This window comes from Sus scrofa, chromosome 17 (assembly GCF_000003025.6).
Source record: "Sus scrofa isolate TJ Tabasco breed Duroc chromosome 17, Sscrofa11.1, whole genome shotgun sequence".
NCBI lineage: Eukaryota > Metazoa > Chordata > Mammalia > Artiodactyla > Suidae > Sus > Sus scrofa.
The window spans coordinates 3,378,559-3,396,518 of record NC_010459.5 but is presented as its reverse complement, the minus strand read 5'-3'; the positions used below and the strand labels follow the sequence as shown (position 1 = coordinate 3,396,518).

At 34.9% G+C, this 17,960-nt stretch overlaps 1 protein-coding gene across 5 annotated transcripts in view; it reads right to left on the bottom strand.

Annotated features, from left to right (window-relative positions):
- Positions 1-17,960, bottom strand: part of TUSC3 (tumor suppressor candidate 3) — a 194,689-nt gene that overhangs the window by 110,854 nt on the left and 65,875 nt on the right. For all 5 annotated transcript variants that reach the window (XR_002340155.1, XM_021078324.1, XM_021078325.1 and 2 more), the window contains exons 3-4: positions 5,964-6,081; positions 588-728 (exon numbers count right to left, since the gene is read on the bottom strand). Coding sequence is in view for 4 of the 5 variants with exons in the window: in XM_021078324.1 (XP_020933983.1) it covers positions 588-728; positions 5,964-6,081 (259 nt within the window). In the remaining variant the exon portion in view is untranslated. The remainder of the gene's footprint in view (positions 1-587; positions 729-5,963; positions 6,082-17,960) is intronic.

The following is a 17,960-nucleotide window of genomic DNA, read 5'->3' as shown; positions in this document are numbered from 1 at the left end:
TCTTTTGTTTTTAGACATTTCTTTACAATTTTTTCCTATGGCTAAGAATTTAAATCATTCCTGATTATATCCATAAGTTTAATTCCCGAGTTGAATTATTAAATTCCATAAAATAAAGACATGACACATGCTATTTTTAGAGCAGTTATACCAATTTATAGTCCCAAGAACAGTATATGCAAGTGGCATTTTCTCACATGGCTCATCAAAAGTGGGTATTATCATATTTTTATTTGCCCAAAGCATAGATAAAAATCATACATCTTGCTTTTTAATTAGAATTTCTTTGATTACTGAGACTATGGAGCAATATTCAGAACATTTTTTAGCCTCTAAAATTACTTTGTGCCTAACTCATGTATTTTCTTTAGTGGTTCACTGATATTTTAAGAACCATTATTCTCAAAACCATTTAAATTCACCTAACCCATATTTTAGCTTACAGTCAGCAGGTGTAGTTTTCTTGAAGCAAGGAGAAATGTTCCATAGAGAAATTAAAGAAAAAAAAAATCCTGTGGTCTTATTAAAATGTTCTAACAAACCAAGCTAATTAGACTTTATTAAAACTGTGGGGAATAAGAACATACATGAACATCCGTTCTGTCAGCAATCCACTTTGCGAGTTGTTCAGCTGCAAATCCAATTCTTTGAAGGTCAAAAGTATCAGCTCTCTTGGGTCTGCCTTTTGGAGGAAAATGCATGAATGTAGGAGCAGAGTTCATGTTGAGCTGTAAAACATGAGATAAAAAAATACTAAATATAATATCCCAGCAATCTCTATATATCCTTAATCTAACACTTTTGTTTTTCCTGCACAAATTTTGGAAAGATAGGATTTATTATGAAAATCCAGTGTTTCCAGAGCTTAATTACTGTTTTTATTCATCTTAATGTATAGAAATGAATAGAAAAGAACATATGAATTAGGCCAAGTTTGTGAAACCATCACATTTAACATACATCATTCATATTCTCAGCTGCATTATGTATTGGATCAGCCATTTCATTCTTTATTTTCTAGAATTCTGTAATTAGAGTAGATAATGAAATGATTCAAAGTGAAAAACAGAAATAGTGTAATTTGGTGGTACATGGACTATTTTAACTTCTTAAGTAGCTGTTAAAGAGAAAGGATTGACATTTGATGAAAGATTTAAATATATTACATAATTAATTTCAAGTAGATTGACTTCTCTGTTAAAACTTTAAAGACCTATTTAAGTGATGGTGGCTGTAACAGAAGCCAACATTTTTGCTGTAAATAATTTGAAATCCGTAATGATGGCCTTTTTCTGATCAACTCTATTTTTCAACTGTCTCAAAATGGTTACATCTCACAATTATTTTCAAAAGGTAGGCTCTGTTTGAAAAATGTACTAAATAGAACACTATCCTAGTTATAAGTGGTGCTTATTAACAAAACAAATATTAGGTTAATCTGCATTGAGGAGTAAATTTCAAAAAATACATATAAAGGTTAAATTATTGCTGCCCAAGCATTATGAGAAATGTTTCAAAGAAATGCAAGAAGATTTTTGGCCCTGACTTACAATAGTTCAGCATTCCCTAATAATGAGAGTAAGTAAAGCAAAAGCAAATAACAAACATTAGCTTATGGTTTTCATCAAGGTAAAAATACAACAATACTAGCTGTGGGCTTGCATATTAGGGAAATTTAGTAATTTATTAATTCAACAGAACACAGTCACCAGTTCTTTTCTCTCTGTGCCTCCTCCCAGCCCACACTTTGTTCATGTGTGTTTTCCTGATGGATGCGTGAGAGAGCTGCAGCCAACAAGTAAATATAGGATTCATGGGAGAGAAGCGCACTGGAACAATCAGAAACCCCATGCTAAGACTAAACAGCCTAGAATTTTAGACTTTAGAAAAAAATCATATAATTCAAAGCTTTCATCTGAATTAAAATGTACCAATTCTCCAGAGTACGCAAAGCAGGGTACAGCACACAGCTGATTTCTATTGCAGAGCTTCTTCTAACACATCATATGCATTAACTTAGCCTGTTGTCACACACTTAGCCTCTGCCATCACACGGGAATCATATCTAATTTACTTTCCAAACAAGTCCCCAACAAGCCAGGAATTGTCAAATTTCTGCACTTGTTCTTAATATCATATTCAGACACCACTGTGACAGTGCTGACAGAGCTTTAAAACATCAGTTTAGAGGGAGTACTTCAATAGTTTAATGTGAAAGCAAACAAAGAATCCTTCAGCAGTTCTCAAGTAAAAAAATATATATATACATTTCCCCATTTTTTGTAGATTATAATTCTCCATAAAAATCATTAATAGCTATAACTTTTGTACACTTCTGCATTTTAAGATGAAAACTCTTATTACTAAGCCAAGGGCTAGGTTTTGGAAAAGACAAAGCAGTTCTATATTCGGAATTCTGAGGATTCAAAATTAACCTGAGGAAATTTTTCAGTTAAAAACAATCTTGACTTCGACTCTCATATCTATGCCAAACACTTTTAAAAAATGTTTAGAGCATCTAAAAGAACTCAACAATTACATCTAACAGTGTATCTATGTGTGTAAATACTGGCAACCTATTCAGTCAGTACCTAGCACAAAGATAAGGATTACTTTGTCCCACAATTTTGTTTTCTCTTCAAAAATTTTTTTCTTTTACAGGCCACACCTGCAGCATGTGGAAGTTCCCAGGCTTGGGTTCAAATCAAAGCTCTGTAGCTGTTGCCTACACCACAGCCACAGCAACACGGAATCCAAGCCGCATCTGTGACCTACGCCGCAACTTTCAGCAATGCCAGATCCTCAGGTCACCAAGTGAGGCCAAGGATTGAACCCGAATCCTCATGGACATTATGTTGGGTTTTTAACCTGCTAAGCCACAATAGGAACTCCTTGTTTTGTTTTCTTTAATCTGAATTAGCTGCCAAAATTTTAAAGAGAGAGAAATTTCATATAAAAATTAATTATTTTGGGTCTTTACTTGAAATACGGATCTAGCTCCACTGGTCTGCATTTCTTCACTAGAGGCAGAGCTGAGCAGTGTCTCCCTCACTGAGTTGGCTTCCTCTCCAGTTTGCTGTTGTCCCGACACATGCCAGACTGTCCTCAATGGTGAGACTAACAGTCATTCACATGGAGATTTGATTTTCTTTTTTACAGTACAGTAGTTACCAAAAAAAGTGAATTTTTTAAAAAAAGACACATGCACCCACCTGTTCACTGCAGCACTACTCACAATAGCCAAGACATGGAAATAACCCAAATGTCCATTGGCAGATGATTGGATTAGGAAGATGTGGTATATATACACAATGGAATACTACTCAGCCATAAAAAAAGAACAAAAGAATGCCATTTGCAGCAACATGGACGGAAGTATCGACTCTCATACTGAGTGAAGTCAGAATGAGAAAGACAAATACCATATAACACTTATATCTGGAATCTAATATATGGCACAAATGAATCTTTCCACAGAAAATAAACTCATGGACTTGGAGAATAGACTTGTGGTTGCCCAGGTGGGAGCGAGATGGAGTTGGGTGGATTGGGTGCTTGGGGTTAACAGATGCAGCCTATTGCCTTTAGAATGGATTAGCAGTGAGATCCTGCTGTGTAGCACTGGGAACTATGTCTGGTCACTTATGATGGAGCATGATAATGTGAGAAAAAAGAATGTACACATGTATGTGTAACTGGGTCACTATGCTGTACAGTAGAAAAATGACAGAATATGGTAAATCAGCTATAATGGAAAAATAAAAATCATTATATAAAAAATAAAATAAAATAAAATAAAATACCAAATAGGTGTAAAAAAATTTTTTTTGGTGGCATCTACAGCATATGAAGTTCTGGAGCCAGGGATCAAATGCAAGCCACTGCTGTGACCTATGCCATAGCAGCAACTCTGAAAAAAGTGAAATTTGAGTGTTTTCGTTAAACAATGTTTTTTAAAGGCCAAGAAAAATTTGTTCTAGATGGTACATGTTTATACTATTCATGAAGAACTAATATTTTTAATATACTAACTACGTTCGTTAAACAAAGACACCATAATTAAACTAAACTAATGCAACTGGTTTTCTTCATTTAGCCTCCAGGACTGGTCAGGGTAGATGTTTGGGCTTGAAGCCCCTGATCCAGCAATCAGTTTGAACCTGGATAACTAATATCTAATATGACAGAAAGGATTCAAGTATACAATAAACAGCACTTCCATGTGATGATCTCTAAGGCCAATTCTCCTGAGATCCTGTAGAGACCTATGAATTACATGAAAAAATATCTGGATCTTCTAGTACTATAATTTACCTTTATAAGGCTATTTGAAATTACATATATGTGTTTTTCTCTTTTATTAGCATTAGCTCCTGAGTCTGTAAGCTCCTCATGGGGAAGAACTATGTATGTTTTTCTCACCAATTCATTACTCCTACAAAGTAGGAACTCAATTAATATTTGCTGAAGGGATGAACAAAAAGAAACAAGCCCAAAAGGCAAAATAAATTTACAGTGAAATAAATAAATGAGGAATACTAATAGGAAAGACCAAGGGTAAAGGGTACTGAAGGCAAAAAGAGAATTTACCTTATTCAGCTAGAAAGTAGCAAAGAAGAATGAATTATCTACCCGGAAGCAAGTATGCACCAATGGCCCACTTATAATTAGCTTGATTCTGGAGTTCCCACCGTGGCTCAGTGGTTAACGATTCTGACTAGCATCCATGAGGACACAGGTTCAATCCCTGACCTTGCTCAGTGTGTTAAGCATCTGCTGTTGCCATGAGCTGTGGCACAGGTCATAGACGTGGCTCGGATCCTGCGCTGCTGTAGCTGTGGGGTAGGCTAGCAGGTAGAGTTCCAGTTAGACCCCTAGCCAGGGGATCTCCATATGCTGTGGGTGCAGTACTGAAAAAGAGGGGGGGGGAATAATTAGCTTGATTCTTTATAGAACTGTAAACAACTGAGTCAAAGACTGTCACATGTTATGTGAGGAAAATAAAACAGATCAAGATAACCAAACTAATCAATGCTGGGTCTCACAGTAAGTTTTACATTGGAAAAACACTGTGTAGTGATATATATATATATATATATATATATATAAATAACAACTGCAGGGTAACAGCAGGAATCATGGAGCCAAACTTCTGAGTTAAGCTCAAATTCTATATTCATATCACACTAATTTGTAACTTTGGACAAGTGACTTAACCTCTCTATACCTTAATTTCCTCATCTTTGAAACAGAGATAAAAACAATGTATTTCTCTTTGGATTACTTTGAAGCTTATGAATGAAAGAAAACACATGAAGCACTTAGAAGAGTCCTTGAACATACAGACTCAGTGTTAGCAACGATGATGCAACCATGACAAACTCTGATAGGACTGGTATCCTTATAAGTAAAAGATGAGTCCTATTGGAGTCCCATCTTTATGAGCTCATTTAACCTCAGGTACCTCCTTAAAGGTCCTACATCCCCTAAAAAGCATACTGGCATTTAGGGTTCCAACGTATGAAATTGAGAAGGATATAATTCAGTCTCTAACAGAGAATAAACACTTTTAAATATTTAATATTTGACTTATAAAATTCTCTAGAGCTATCACACTGAAAGCAGTAAAAGTGAGTAAAACTTACATTAAATCCTATATAAAATTTCAAAACTTTATGCAAAATAACACCCAAACCATATAATTAAGTATTAAAATAAGATTAATATGTAAACTGACACTGTATCCTGAAATAACACATTTCCTCTATAATGCAAAAGTTAAAATGTTTGCTCACTAAAGTATAAACTGTGTAATGATAAACTTAACATTAATGGTTAACTATTTTAATCTTGTCACAGAATAAATTACTCATATTCAAGGAATTATATCTTTATCTGGCAAAGATGTATCAACCATGAGCAACTCTATTAAATACATTATCGCAATAAAAATACTCCTTTACCTGCTGAAAAACGTCTGTTCCCTCATCATAGTCCACCATACTGAAGAAGAGTTTGTTGCAAAAAGCAGATGAATAGCGCCAGGAGTTAGCCAGTATTTGATATTCTTCATTAGCTTGCCTGATAAGGATAATGGGGCAGAGTAGAAACATTATCAGTATTTAAGCATTAACAAAGCTATTCATAAAACAGGTAATTCTAGGGCAAGAGCTTCCTATTTTTGTACAGACTGAAAGCTAAGAGTAGGTTTTATATTTTAAATGGATGTAAAAAATAAAAAGTATTCCAGGCCATGTAAAAATTAAATCAAATTCAAAAATTTTAACATTCATGAATAAAGGTTTACTGCAAGACACCCACACATTTACTTTTTGCTCTGGCTACTATCATACTACACAAGGGCAGAGGTGAGTGGATGTACAGAAACTGTTGGTGGGGGAAGGCTCATCCTGGCCCTTTAAATATGAAATAAGCCAACTCCTATTCTAGAGGATAAAACCATTTTGTGCCTTCTCCTATACATATAACAAATCTGAGAATTTTTAGTAAAATATAGAGCAATTTTTAATAATTTAACAATTAAGTTTAACAGAGAAACAAAAATCATGAATGTTTCAAAACTATAAATACAGTTACACCATACCTTTCTATATTCCATCTTTCTAAAAATGCATTTCTTTGTTTTTTCTTTTTTTGGCTTTTCAGGGCCGCACCCACAGCATATGGAGGTTTCAGGCTAGGGGTCTAATCGGAGCTGTAGCCACCAGCCTACACCACAGCCACAGCAACGTGGGATCTGAGCCACCTTTGCAACCTACACCACAGCTCATGGCAACACCAGATCCTTAACCCACTGAGTGAGGCCAGGGGTCGAACCTGCAATCTCACGGTTCCTAGTCGGATTCATTTCTGCTGTGTCTACGGGAACTCCCATTGTTTGAGTAGCTAAACCAAATGCCATAAACAAGTCCTCCTTGAAGAGCATACTTACTCTGATTTTGAATTCATTTCTATTGGACATTTTGTTGATAGTCCAGATACTATCAAGCCCTATTTTTAGGTGTAGGCATGGAGTAGAAATAGAGGAATGCTGGAAGAACATAGGCACAGTCATGGAAACAAGAACAATACTGCTAAAACATTTTCAAAAGAGAGAAAGGGGGCTTATTCCATAAAGGTGACAATTCACAGGAGTCTGGGGGAGTCCCCCTTCCAAAAGAAGTAAATATATAAAAAGGTATAACCCCACAATAACAAGAAGACTGGGAATAGAGTCAGCAAGCAGCACGTAAAAGATTCCAAGAAATATCTGGAAAACATAAGGCTATTGGAGAAGTTTTGATGGAAGGAGTTAAAATCTCAAAGACAATGGCAGGGTAGAAAAAAGCTCAGAAACATACTGGATTAAAAGCAGTAGAGATGCTGGGTCCAAGATTTCATCTTGCTAACTAGCTAGCCTGTTACTCTTCCATGGATGCTGGCGGAAGGCATGAGACTCCAGGGTCAGAAACAAAGGAATTTATTACCTCATGTTTGTTTGTATCAGATCCCTATGCCCCCAAATCTCATGGGGTGACACAAAAGATCCTTCCTGGATGCCTGCACACACAGCTGACAGTGCTACAGGGGAGCAATACTGAGTTTGAGAGACTTACTGTTTTCATAGTATGTGATAACAAGCCTCGTTCTTTGTTCAATGAAAGAATATCACACCTTTAGGCTTGTCAATGCACACCAAACCCTTTGCATTCTTGGCATGCCCAGTAAGAACATGCAGGATGATCAGAGCCCATGGCAGACTGCTTTTCTCAATGGTATTCCCCCAAAAAAATAACAATGTCACATAAAAAAAGAACAAAGAAAGTAAAAGAGTATTTAGAAATGGAAAATATGATTTCTCAAATTAGTAGCAGAAGATAAAGTTAAATAAAATTCACAGAACAAAAAAGACACAGGTAGACTATATTGGGGGGAGGAAGGAAAAAGGTACCAGGATATATAATTCAATAAATTCAACTTTCAAACAAAAGGAGCCCCAGAAAGAGAAGAGACAAAGGGAATATTTCTGCAAACATAATACAAGTAAAGGAGACTATTGAAATTAAAATTACTTCCCAGGTTCTGAATAAGATGAATAAGAAAAGACCAACACTTAGACATATTGTGATAATTTAGAACATTATGGATAAAAAGAAGATCCTAAAAATGTTCAGAGAAAAAGGTAACAATGAGATTGGGATTGGACTGGTAGAAACAGCACTAGATGCTGGCATATAAGAGAACAATGCCTTCAGAATTTTGAGGGAATGTTATTTCCAATCTTGAAATGTATTCAAGACAAACAATTGATTAAGTTTGAAATAAACATGTTTGAAAAAATGTAAGGAATATGAAATTACCTTAGGATATAACTGATAGAAAGGTAACATGAAGAGAAAAAATGAGAAAACTTGAGATATGATAGAAGCACTATAAGAAAGGAAAAAGGGCAACTAGAAACAGGGTCCAATAAGAAAGGTAGAAGATGTGAAAGAAAGCTATGATCCAACTATGAAGGTATGAAATACTACTCCCAACAGGAATCTCATTGGACTTCAAGAAAAAGAGCAGATTCTAAACAATCATCAAAGAAAGAAAGAATTGGAAGGTACTATGACATATTAGGTCCCACAACAGGAAAAGTGACAACAAAACAAATATAAAAGGCAAGGTCTAAATAAGAAAATCCAACTGGATTATAATCTTGATTTTTGGTGATGATTGATAATTAAATTAATTATTTTAATTATTGATTGATAATTATTTTAGGCAAGGTCAAAATAAGAAAATTAAATTGTACTAGAATCTTGATTAACCGGTGACAGGAATGTTAATTATTTTGAATGTTTTCTTTTGCATGGGGTAGGAGTCATCAACGACAGCATTGTAGAAATGGAACCATAATCAAAATATATACTGGCAGTTGATGCCATTTATGCAAAAACAGTTAAGTCAGCCTACAGACAGAGCACAGATGTAATGATGGTTACAGTATAGAATGTGAAGTGCTATCAACTATGACAATACAGAAGTATGGGTAACAGGATTTGTAAGGTAAAAGGAAAGGAGAAAGGGTGACAGGGAAGGGTGTATTTACTAATAATCTTCAATGTAGGGATTCAAGAGACATTACTTATGGTTATAAGAGGATACAGAATAATGCTATTTACTGTTACAATAATAAAAGAGGGAAGCTATAAAAAGCTATGGTAAAGGGAGAGAAGTTCCCATTGTGGCTCAGCAGATTAATTACCCAACGTTGTCTGTGAAGATGCAGGTTCAATCCCTGGCCTCGCTCAGTGGGTTAAGGATCTGGCACTGCCACAAGCTGCAGCACATGTGGCAGATGCAGCTCGGATCTGGCATGGCTGTGGCTGTGGCATAGGCCAGAAGCTACAGTTCCAATTCGAACCATAGACTAGGAATTTCCATATGCCGCATGTGCAGCCATAAAAAGAAAAAAAAAATGATTAAGAGGTGAGATGAGAAAACATTTGTAAGGTTGATGTCAGAGAATGTTTTGCCTGTGTTCTCTTCTAGGAGTTTGATGGTGTCTTGTTTTATATTTAAGTCTTTCAGCCATTTTGAGTTTATTTTGGTGCATGGTATGAGGGTGTGTTCTAGTTTCACTGATAGGGATTGTATTGAATCTATAGATTGCTTTGGGTAGTATGGCCATTTTTATAATATTAATTTTTCCAACCCAGGAGCCTGGAATAGCTTTCCATTTCTTTACATCTTCTTTAATTTCCTTGATTAATGCTCTACAGTTTTAGGCATATAAGTCTTTCACCTCCTTGGTCAGGTGTATTCCCAGCTATTTGTTTTTTTGGTGTGCAATTTTAAAAGGTATTGTATTTTAGTATTCCTTTTCTAATAATTCATTGTTAGTATACAGAAATGCAACTGATTTCTGAATGTTAATCTTCGGGATGGATTAGCAATGGGATCCTACTGTGTAGCACTGGGAACTGTGTCTAGTCACTTATGATGGAACACGTAATGTGAGAAAAAAAGAATGTATACATGTATGTGTAACTGGATCACCATGCTGTACAGTAGAAAAAATATATATATATAAATAAATGATAAAAAAAGAGGTGAGATGAGTTAAACCCTCACCTATCATAGACAGAAAGGTAAATAATATAAAGATCAAGTCTACTGCATAAAATACTATAAGACCAACATTTAGAGATATGGAGGAAAAAACCCATCAGAAGAAGAAAACACAAAAGAATCATAGAGTAGGCCTGTGGCCTTGCAATCTGTAAACGGATGAGTGCAAAAAGCTAGGGATAATCTAAGTCCTTTTTATCAACAAGGAGCACATAATATTGCTTTGACTAAAAAATATACATTTAGGAGGGCTAAATATGAAAAGGGCTTTAATCTGAGGTCAGTGAACACCAAGTCAAGACCCTAAGGGCATTGTTTTAAGAGATCCAATATAAAAACAGATCACTATAACAATCAACCTAAGACTGCTCAGGAGGCAGAAAACTAGTATATATTTTGAATATGTTTAATGAAATAGTTAACAAACTTTTAAAGCTTTGGTGGTTAAATAAGATTTAACCTGAGCACCTAATAACAAGAAGTGAGCAATCTCACCTCGAGGTCTCTGCTTTCGTGGAGTTGTTATTTTAGGTAGGAGACATCTACTAAACAACCAAATAAATACAATAATTCAAAGCTAAGAGAAACACTGAGGGAAAAAATACATGAAATTGTATTCCAGAAAACAGTGGAGGGTCTACTTAGCTGATATGGTCATAAAAGGCTTCTCACTGAAGTGATGTTCAAATCTCAAGGATGAGAAAAAGCCATCATGAAAAAGATAGAAGAAAAGAGACAGAAGAACGAACATTTCAGCCAGCAAGAATAGCAGGCACAGGGGCCTAGAGAGGGAAAGGATTTAAGATGTTGGCAAAATGAAGCTGTTATGTAAATGCGAACACATTCTGTCTCCTAGAGGAATACATACGGATTACACAGCTGAAACCCCCCCCCCATTTGTTTTCAACAGAGCCCCTGGCTCCCCTTTCAATCCTGAATTAATGTAAGCCCTACAATGTGATTTAATTTTTGTCACATGGAAAATAATATTACAGGTAATTATTCATCATTGATTTTCAAAGAAAAATGCATCATCGCTTTGCACAGTGAGTCAGCACTGATAATGAAGGAGATCTGAATACCACACATCAGAGACCAGGGCTCCCTTTGAAAAGCATTAAGAGGATGGTATTACAATTAACAATTTTTGTTTATTTTTACACAAAAGCACATTTTACCTAAAAACACACTTTAACTTTTAAAATGAGACTTAGGAAAATGGCAAATCCACAAAAACTGGCTTTCTTGGGATGATGGTATTCTAAGAAGAGAAAATATTTCATTTTGAAAAATACACCAGAAGAAAACAATCAAATTTTAGTATTTAACATCTGTGTATACGAACTTTGGAATACAGAAGACTGGGATAATGCTGAATTTCTTTCCCTCATTAGGTTACAACCTACCCCAGACCTATTAGAATCTAAGCAGACATTCATTCACTCAGTAATTCACTCACAAATATATATTAATGCCAACTGTGTGACAGGTAATAAAGGCTTGCATAATAAGTGCTGCAAGGGCCCTGCTCTCAATGAGAATATAGTCTGGTGAGAAAATGATGCCCTCATAAAGTAAATACAAAATTTTAGATAATTAGAAATACTCTGAAGAAAATAAAACAAGAAAATGTGATTAGTGGTATTGAGGAGTCAAAGAGTTTGAAGGTAAAATGAGTTTATCCTCTGTTTTTCACATTGTTCACTCGCTGTTTAATTTCCCAATAATCATTTGCAGGTTTTACCCATTATTCCAAAGTCGTAAAGAGTTCCCCACCGCCTATCTAACGAAGGCCATGGCAGAATGGAAGACAAGACCGCCATAGCCTGGCCACAGTTTACAGCTACAATCTATGTCCATATGAACACATTATACACTCAAAGGGTCTCTCTGTTTTGTGACATCCGTGTTCACTCCTTAAGCATAAAACGCCTTTGGTTAAAATGTCCTCCCTCTTTCAAAAGCCTGCTCAAAAGTCTTCAGAAGTCACTTCGAATCTCCACAATACCTCAGACAACTGTCTGAAATGGAAATTCTCAGTGCTATTTATTTTATGCATATATTGTTCTGTCTATGCACATTATGTTAATGCACTGATTATTCAGTGGCTAGGACCTAGCCCAGAATAGGCATTTAATAAAGGTTTGATGATAAAAAACATACTTTCCTAAAGAGTCAATATATTATATATACCCTAAACTAAATAACACTAAATTAGAGATTCTGAATTTGGAGAGTCTAACTAAAAGCCTGCTCAGTCAGATTTATGTCATAGATAAATGTCTCTTTTAAGGCCAATGCGCTTCACTGTATTGGTGGTCTTAGGAAGAAAAAAGAAACACCTTAAATCTGTGTACCATCACAAATATATGCTATTTGTCAAAGGAATAGTAGTCTCTACTTGAAAGATTTTAATGACTAAATCATTTAATACCACATTCCTTATATCAATTTCATAAGTAATATAGAATCTAGGTCTCAATCATCAATGATCAACATTTTAATATGTGCTGCAATAATAAAAAAAGTATACCTCATGTCCCCAACTTTAAGAAGTTTGCTAGAGAAAGGAACAGACACATACTAACACATAAATAAGATATATATTGAGAAAGGAACAGATTGTGGGTGCTATACAACACAGAGAAGAGAATGAGATCACAGTGGACTGGAGCAGCTGGACAAAGTGTGAGTGCAAAAATATTCAGAGAAGAATGGCAGGACCAAAATTATAACAAGCGAGGAAGGAGAGGAAGAGAATATTAAGGTAAAAGAAGCAGTATAAACAAAGATTACACGGTCTATGACTTATGTAGTCAAATAATAGAATTTAAGTTTCATATTAGAAAATGAGGAAAGAAGAGGCTGGAAACTCTCTTCCAGTAGAAGATAAATAAGATCTTGACTTTATTCTGTAAAGAGTAAACAACTACTACGAGTGTTTTGAAAGAAATGGATTATGCAAAATACTAATTAAGAAACGTGCATCTGGCAATAGTGTGTATAATATGCTGGAGAAAGAGAAAATAATGTTTGTAAACCACTTAGAATGTTAGTATAACAGTCTAGTTGGGAAAATAGATTAGGCTATTAAAATAGTATATAAATGAAGATATGATGTACTTCTTAAATATTCTCCTTTAGAATCTAGAGCACCAAAACAACAAGCAAGATTTTCTATACATGTTGCTTCTAATTAGGAATCTGGCTAGAATAAAGAATTTTGGGGGAGCCAAACAGATCACATCTTTTCAACACAAATATAATACTTAGAAAAATTTAAAATGACAAGGTAAATGAGGGCCTTCCTCTATTGAGTGTAAGTTAGTAGCAACAGGACCAGTAAGCAGATCTGTCTGTCACTAAAAATAATTCAAAAAGCCTGAGAAAGACATATTTCAATGTTGACATCTAGCAGAGAAAAGATTCATTAGACGGAATGTGTGCCAATAATACTCACGCCTGTTCTCTAAACTCAACTCCATTATCTCTTATACATCCCCCCATATTCCAACTTCTTAATGTCTAACAGGTGTAGAAGAATCCTAACTAATAACAAAAAATGCACTGGACTCTTGCATGTGTTCATGTCAGCGTGACTGATAAGCAAAGACATCACTAGTGCTTATTTGAACCTTCAAACTTCACTGCCATCTGAAATTGCAAGTTGAAAACCACAAATGCTCCTAGCACTTAAATAAACACATTTCCAACACTGTTAAGATAAAAAATTATTTTCTGTCTTAGTTCATAGGAACATTAGAGACATAACTATGTGAATGGAGGGAACACTGTAAATTTTCTAATATATTCACATGCAGCCTGAAGAGGGCAGTCAAGTTGCAGCAAAGCATTCAAGGAGGCTTAAGCAGTGACTGCGGGGCACAATTCTGGTAAAGCTCTTCTATTAAATCTTCTCAATTTTTTATTATGGAAACAAGAAAAGACATCATTAATCCAAATGCTATAAAATTTTATATTATTATCCTTTTTAAAGGGTTATGTAAAACTAAAAAGGCAAATGCTATAACATCTTATATTATTATCCTTTTAAAGGGTTATGTAAAACTAAAAAGGATTACAACTCATCTACAGTTGTATATATTTAGTATAGATAGCCACAATGAATGTAATTTTTATCTTTAAGACCCTTGAAGGGCTTTAAAAAGAAATATGGTTTCTCTTTTTATTTTATTTAATTTTTAATTTTTTGGCCCCGCTGATGGCATGTGAAAATTCCCAAGCCAGGACTGAACCTGTGCCCCAACAGGGACCTGAGCTGCTGTAATGACAGTGCTGGATATTTGACCATTTGCGCCACAAGGGAACTCTTGGTTTATCTTTTTAATGTTAATCAAAGTTCCTACAAAGTGACAAATTCATATCAAAACCCCAATGTATGCCTTTTGTAGTTATCTGTTTATGATGAATTATATACAACTATATATTGCATAGTTATTCTAAAGTACATCTTCATAAAAACCTCAAGTTAATAGTGACAGAGAGAGATCTGGTGTGAATGGAACCACTTATTGCTTATGGTCCTGGTACCCTAAAAAGAAAAAAATATATACTTGTAAACACTACCCTGCACAAAAATTTCCTCAGGTGATTTGTCTCTGATTGTACTATAGATAAGCAGGAGCGTATTGAATATACTGAAATACAACAAATAGACTCAATGCTTCTGCAGAGCTGAGGAACTGACAGTTCTCGACCACACTGCGACTTGCTCTGTATAAATCATTACTTGGTAAGATAAGTTAAAGATGATGTGTCCATTATGCTCTGTTTTCTGTACATCTTTTTCCTTGGAAAGCAATTCTAACATGCATATAGTATTCAAACACATACTTTACAGCAAAAAATATATATGAACATGAGATTAAATTGCTATAACATGCCGAGTTAAAACAACTCAGTTTATGAGTCAACAGAATTTTTGTTCTGTTAAGAAAAATGGTAATACTAACATATAAAAATACTTAAAAGGTTGTATGCTTATAAGACTGTAGTAAGGAAACAAACTCATTTATCCTTTGTTCATTTAACAAGTTTCCATATCTAATTATATATATTACCTATACACACTATTGATATGAAGATAATCATATATATTTGATAAATATATAGAGAATTAATATTAATAAAGAATGAATATAGCATTTGCAAAGGGTAAAAGTGAGCAGAAAGACACAAGCCCTTGTCTCAAGATACGTCAATCCACTAAAGAGACATAATGTTAAAGAAAACAAAACAACAAATAAACAAGTTCAAAACTGTTTAAGTCCTATGATAACATGCCCAGGAATTATAATATCTTTTTAAAAATCTGTTGAATAAATGAATTCGTTTATTTTCAAAAAATCTGATTGGTTGAAATTACAAAATGATTAACTCTTACCTTAAATCTCATAGGATTGCACAATGATTCTATGCTTTAATTTCATGTGAAAAAGAGTCTAATATATGAAGCCTTTACAGAACATTGTTATAATGAATCAATTAAGACAGACAAAATTAGAGAAACTGTCCCATGAGATGGTGATTGGGTGTTTTCTACTTATCTAAAACATTAGCATCATCAGTAATATTTACTGAAGTTTAAGTGGGCCAAGAACCCTTTTATGTATTTACATCTATCTCATTTAATCCTCACAGAGCCTTATAATATAGGTGCTAGTTTTCTCTCTATATGAGTAAATGGAAGGACAGAAGTTAATCAACTTGTCTCTGTTCCAAGACTAGTAACCACTAGTGCCAGGAGAATTAGAACTCAGTATGAGACCCATTAAGACTACACCTATACATAAAGATACAGACACAAACTCAATTTTCAAAAAGTGTTGTCCCCAGACCACTTGCATCCAAAATCATCTGGGACCTTTTTAAGATTTATTTTTTTAAGTAGTTTTAAGTTTCTGACTAAATTGAGAGAGAGGAACAGAATACCACTTGAGTGATTGTCAGCATCACTCACTAGAACGATAACATTTTTTTTTCTCAGGGATTAATCTATATTGACACCTCATATCACACAAAATCCATAGTTTACCTTAGGGTTCATTCTTGGTATTGTACGGTCTATGGGGTTTAGACAAAAGTATAATAAATACGTATACCAATATAGATATTATTTTCACTGCCCTAAAAATCCTGTATATTCTGCTTATTGATCTCTCACACCCATTCTTCATAGCCACTGATCTCATTGTCTCCATTGTTCTGCTTTTCCCAGAATGTCATATAGGAGGAATTGTACCGTATTTAGCTGCATCAAATTGATTTCTTTCACTTAGTAATATCATTTAAGGTTCTTCCATGTCTTTCTGTGGCTCAATAGCTTATTTCTTTACAACACTGAATAACATTTCATTGTTCAAATGCACCACAGCTTATGTGTCCATTCACCTACTGAAGGCCATCTCTGATGCGTCTAAGTTTTTGACAATTATGAGTAAAGCTGCTATATGAGTAAAGCTATCTGTGTGCGGATTTTCGTGTGGACATAGGTTTTCAATTTTTTGGATAAATACCAAGATCAAAAGTATGTTTAGTTTTGTAATAACCTATCTTCCAAAGTGGCCTTACTATTCTGCATTTTCCCAGCAGTGTAGGAGAGTTCCTGTTGCTTCACATTTCTGTCAGTATTTAGTGATGTCAGTATGTTGGATTTTGGCCGTTCTAATAGGTATGTAGCAATATTTCACTGACATTTTAATTCGTATTCCCTATAACATATGACGAAGAACATCTTCTCTCATGCTGATTTGCTATCTCTAGATCTTCTTTGGTAAACTATCTCGTAAGTAAGGTCTTGGTCCTACCTTTTAACTAGGTTGTTTATGTTTTTATTGCTGAGTTTTAAGAGTGCTTTGTATAGTCTGGATAACAGTGCTTTATCAAAAGTATCTTTTGTAAATATTTTCTCCCAGTCTATGACTTGTCTTCTAATTCTCTTGGTATTGTCTTAAGAGAACAGAAATTTTCCTTTTTTGCAGCATATGGAGGTTTCCAGGCTAGGGGTCAAATCAGAGCTGCAGCTGCCAGCCTATGCCACAGCCACAGCAACATGGGATCCTAGCCGTGTCTGTGACCTACACTACAGTTCACGGCAATGCTGGATCCTTAAACCACTGAGTGAGGCCAGGGATCAAACCTGTGTCCTCATGAATACTAGTCAGATTTGTTTCCGCTGAGCTATGATGGGAACTCCAGAAATTTTCCATTTTAATGAAGTCCAGTTTATAATTATTTATTTCACGAATCATGTCTTTGGTATTGTATCTAAAAAGACATCACCACGCCCATCTAGGATTTTTCCTAAGCTATCTTCTGAAAGTTTTATAGTTTTGCAGTTTACAATCAGGTTTATGACCCACTTGGATTTTTTTATGAAATGTGGTATAAGGTCTGTGTCTAGATTCATTTTTGCATGTGGTATCTTCTTGTTCCAGCACCATTTGTTGAAGACACTATTTCTGTTCCACAGTGTTACCTTTGGTCCTTTGTCAAAGATCCACTAACTCTATTTATGGAGTTCTATTTCTGGGCTCTCTGTTCTGTCCCATTGATTTATTTATATATCTGTTCATTAATACCACATTGTTTTGATTACCATAGCTCTATATTGAATCTTGAAGTCAGGTAGCATCAGTTCTCCAACTTTGTTCTTTCTCCTCAATACTGTATTGGCTATTTCCAGTCTTTTGCCTCAACCTATCAACTTTAGAATAATTTTGTCAATATTCACAAAATGACCTGCTGGGATTTTGATTGGGATTGCACTGAACCCACAGATCAAGTTGGAAACATTTGACATTTTTTGATAATGAGTCTTC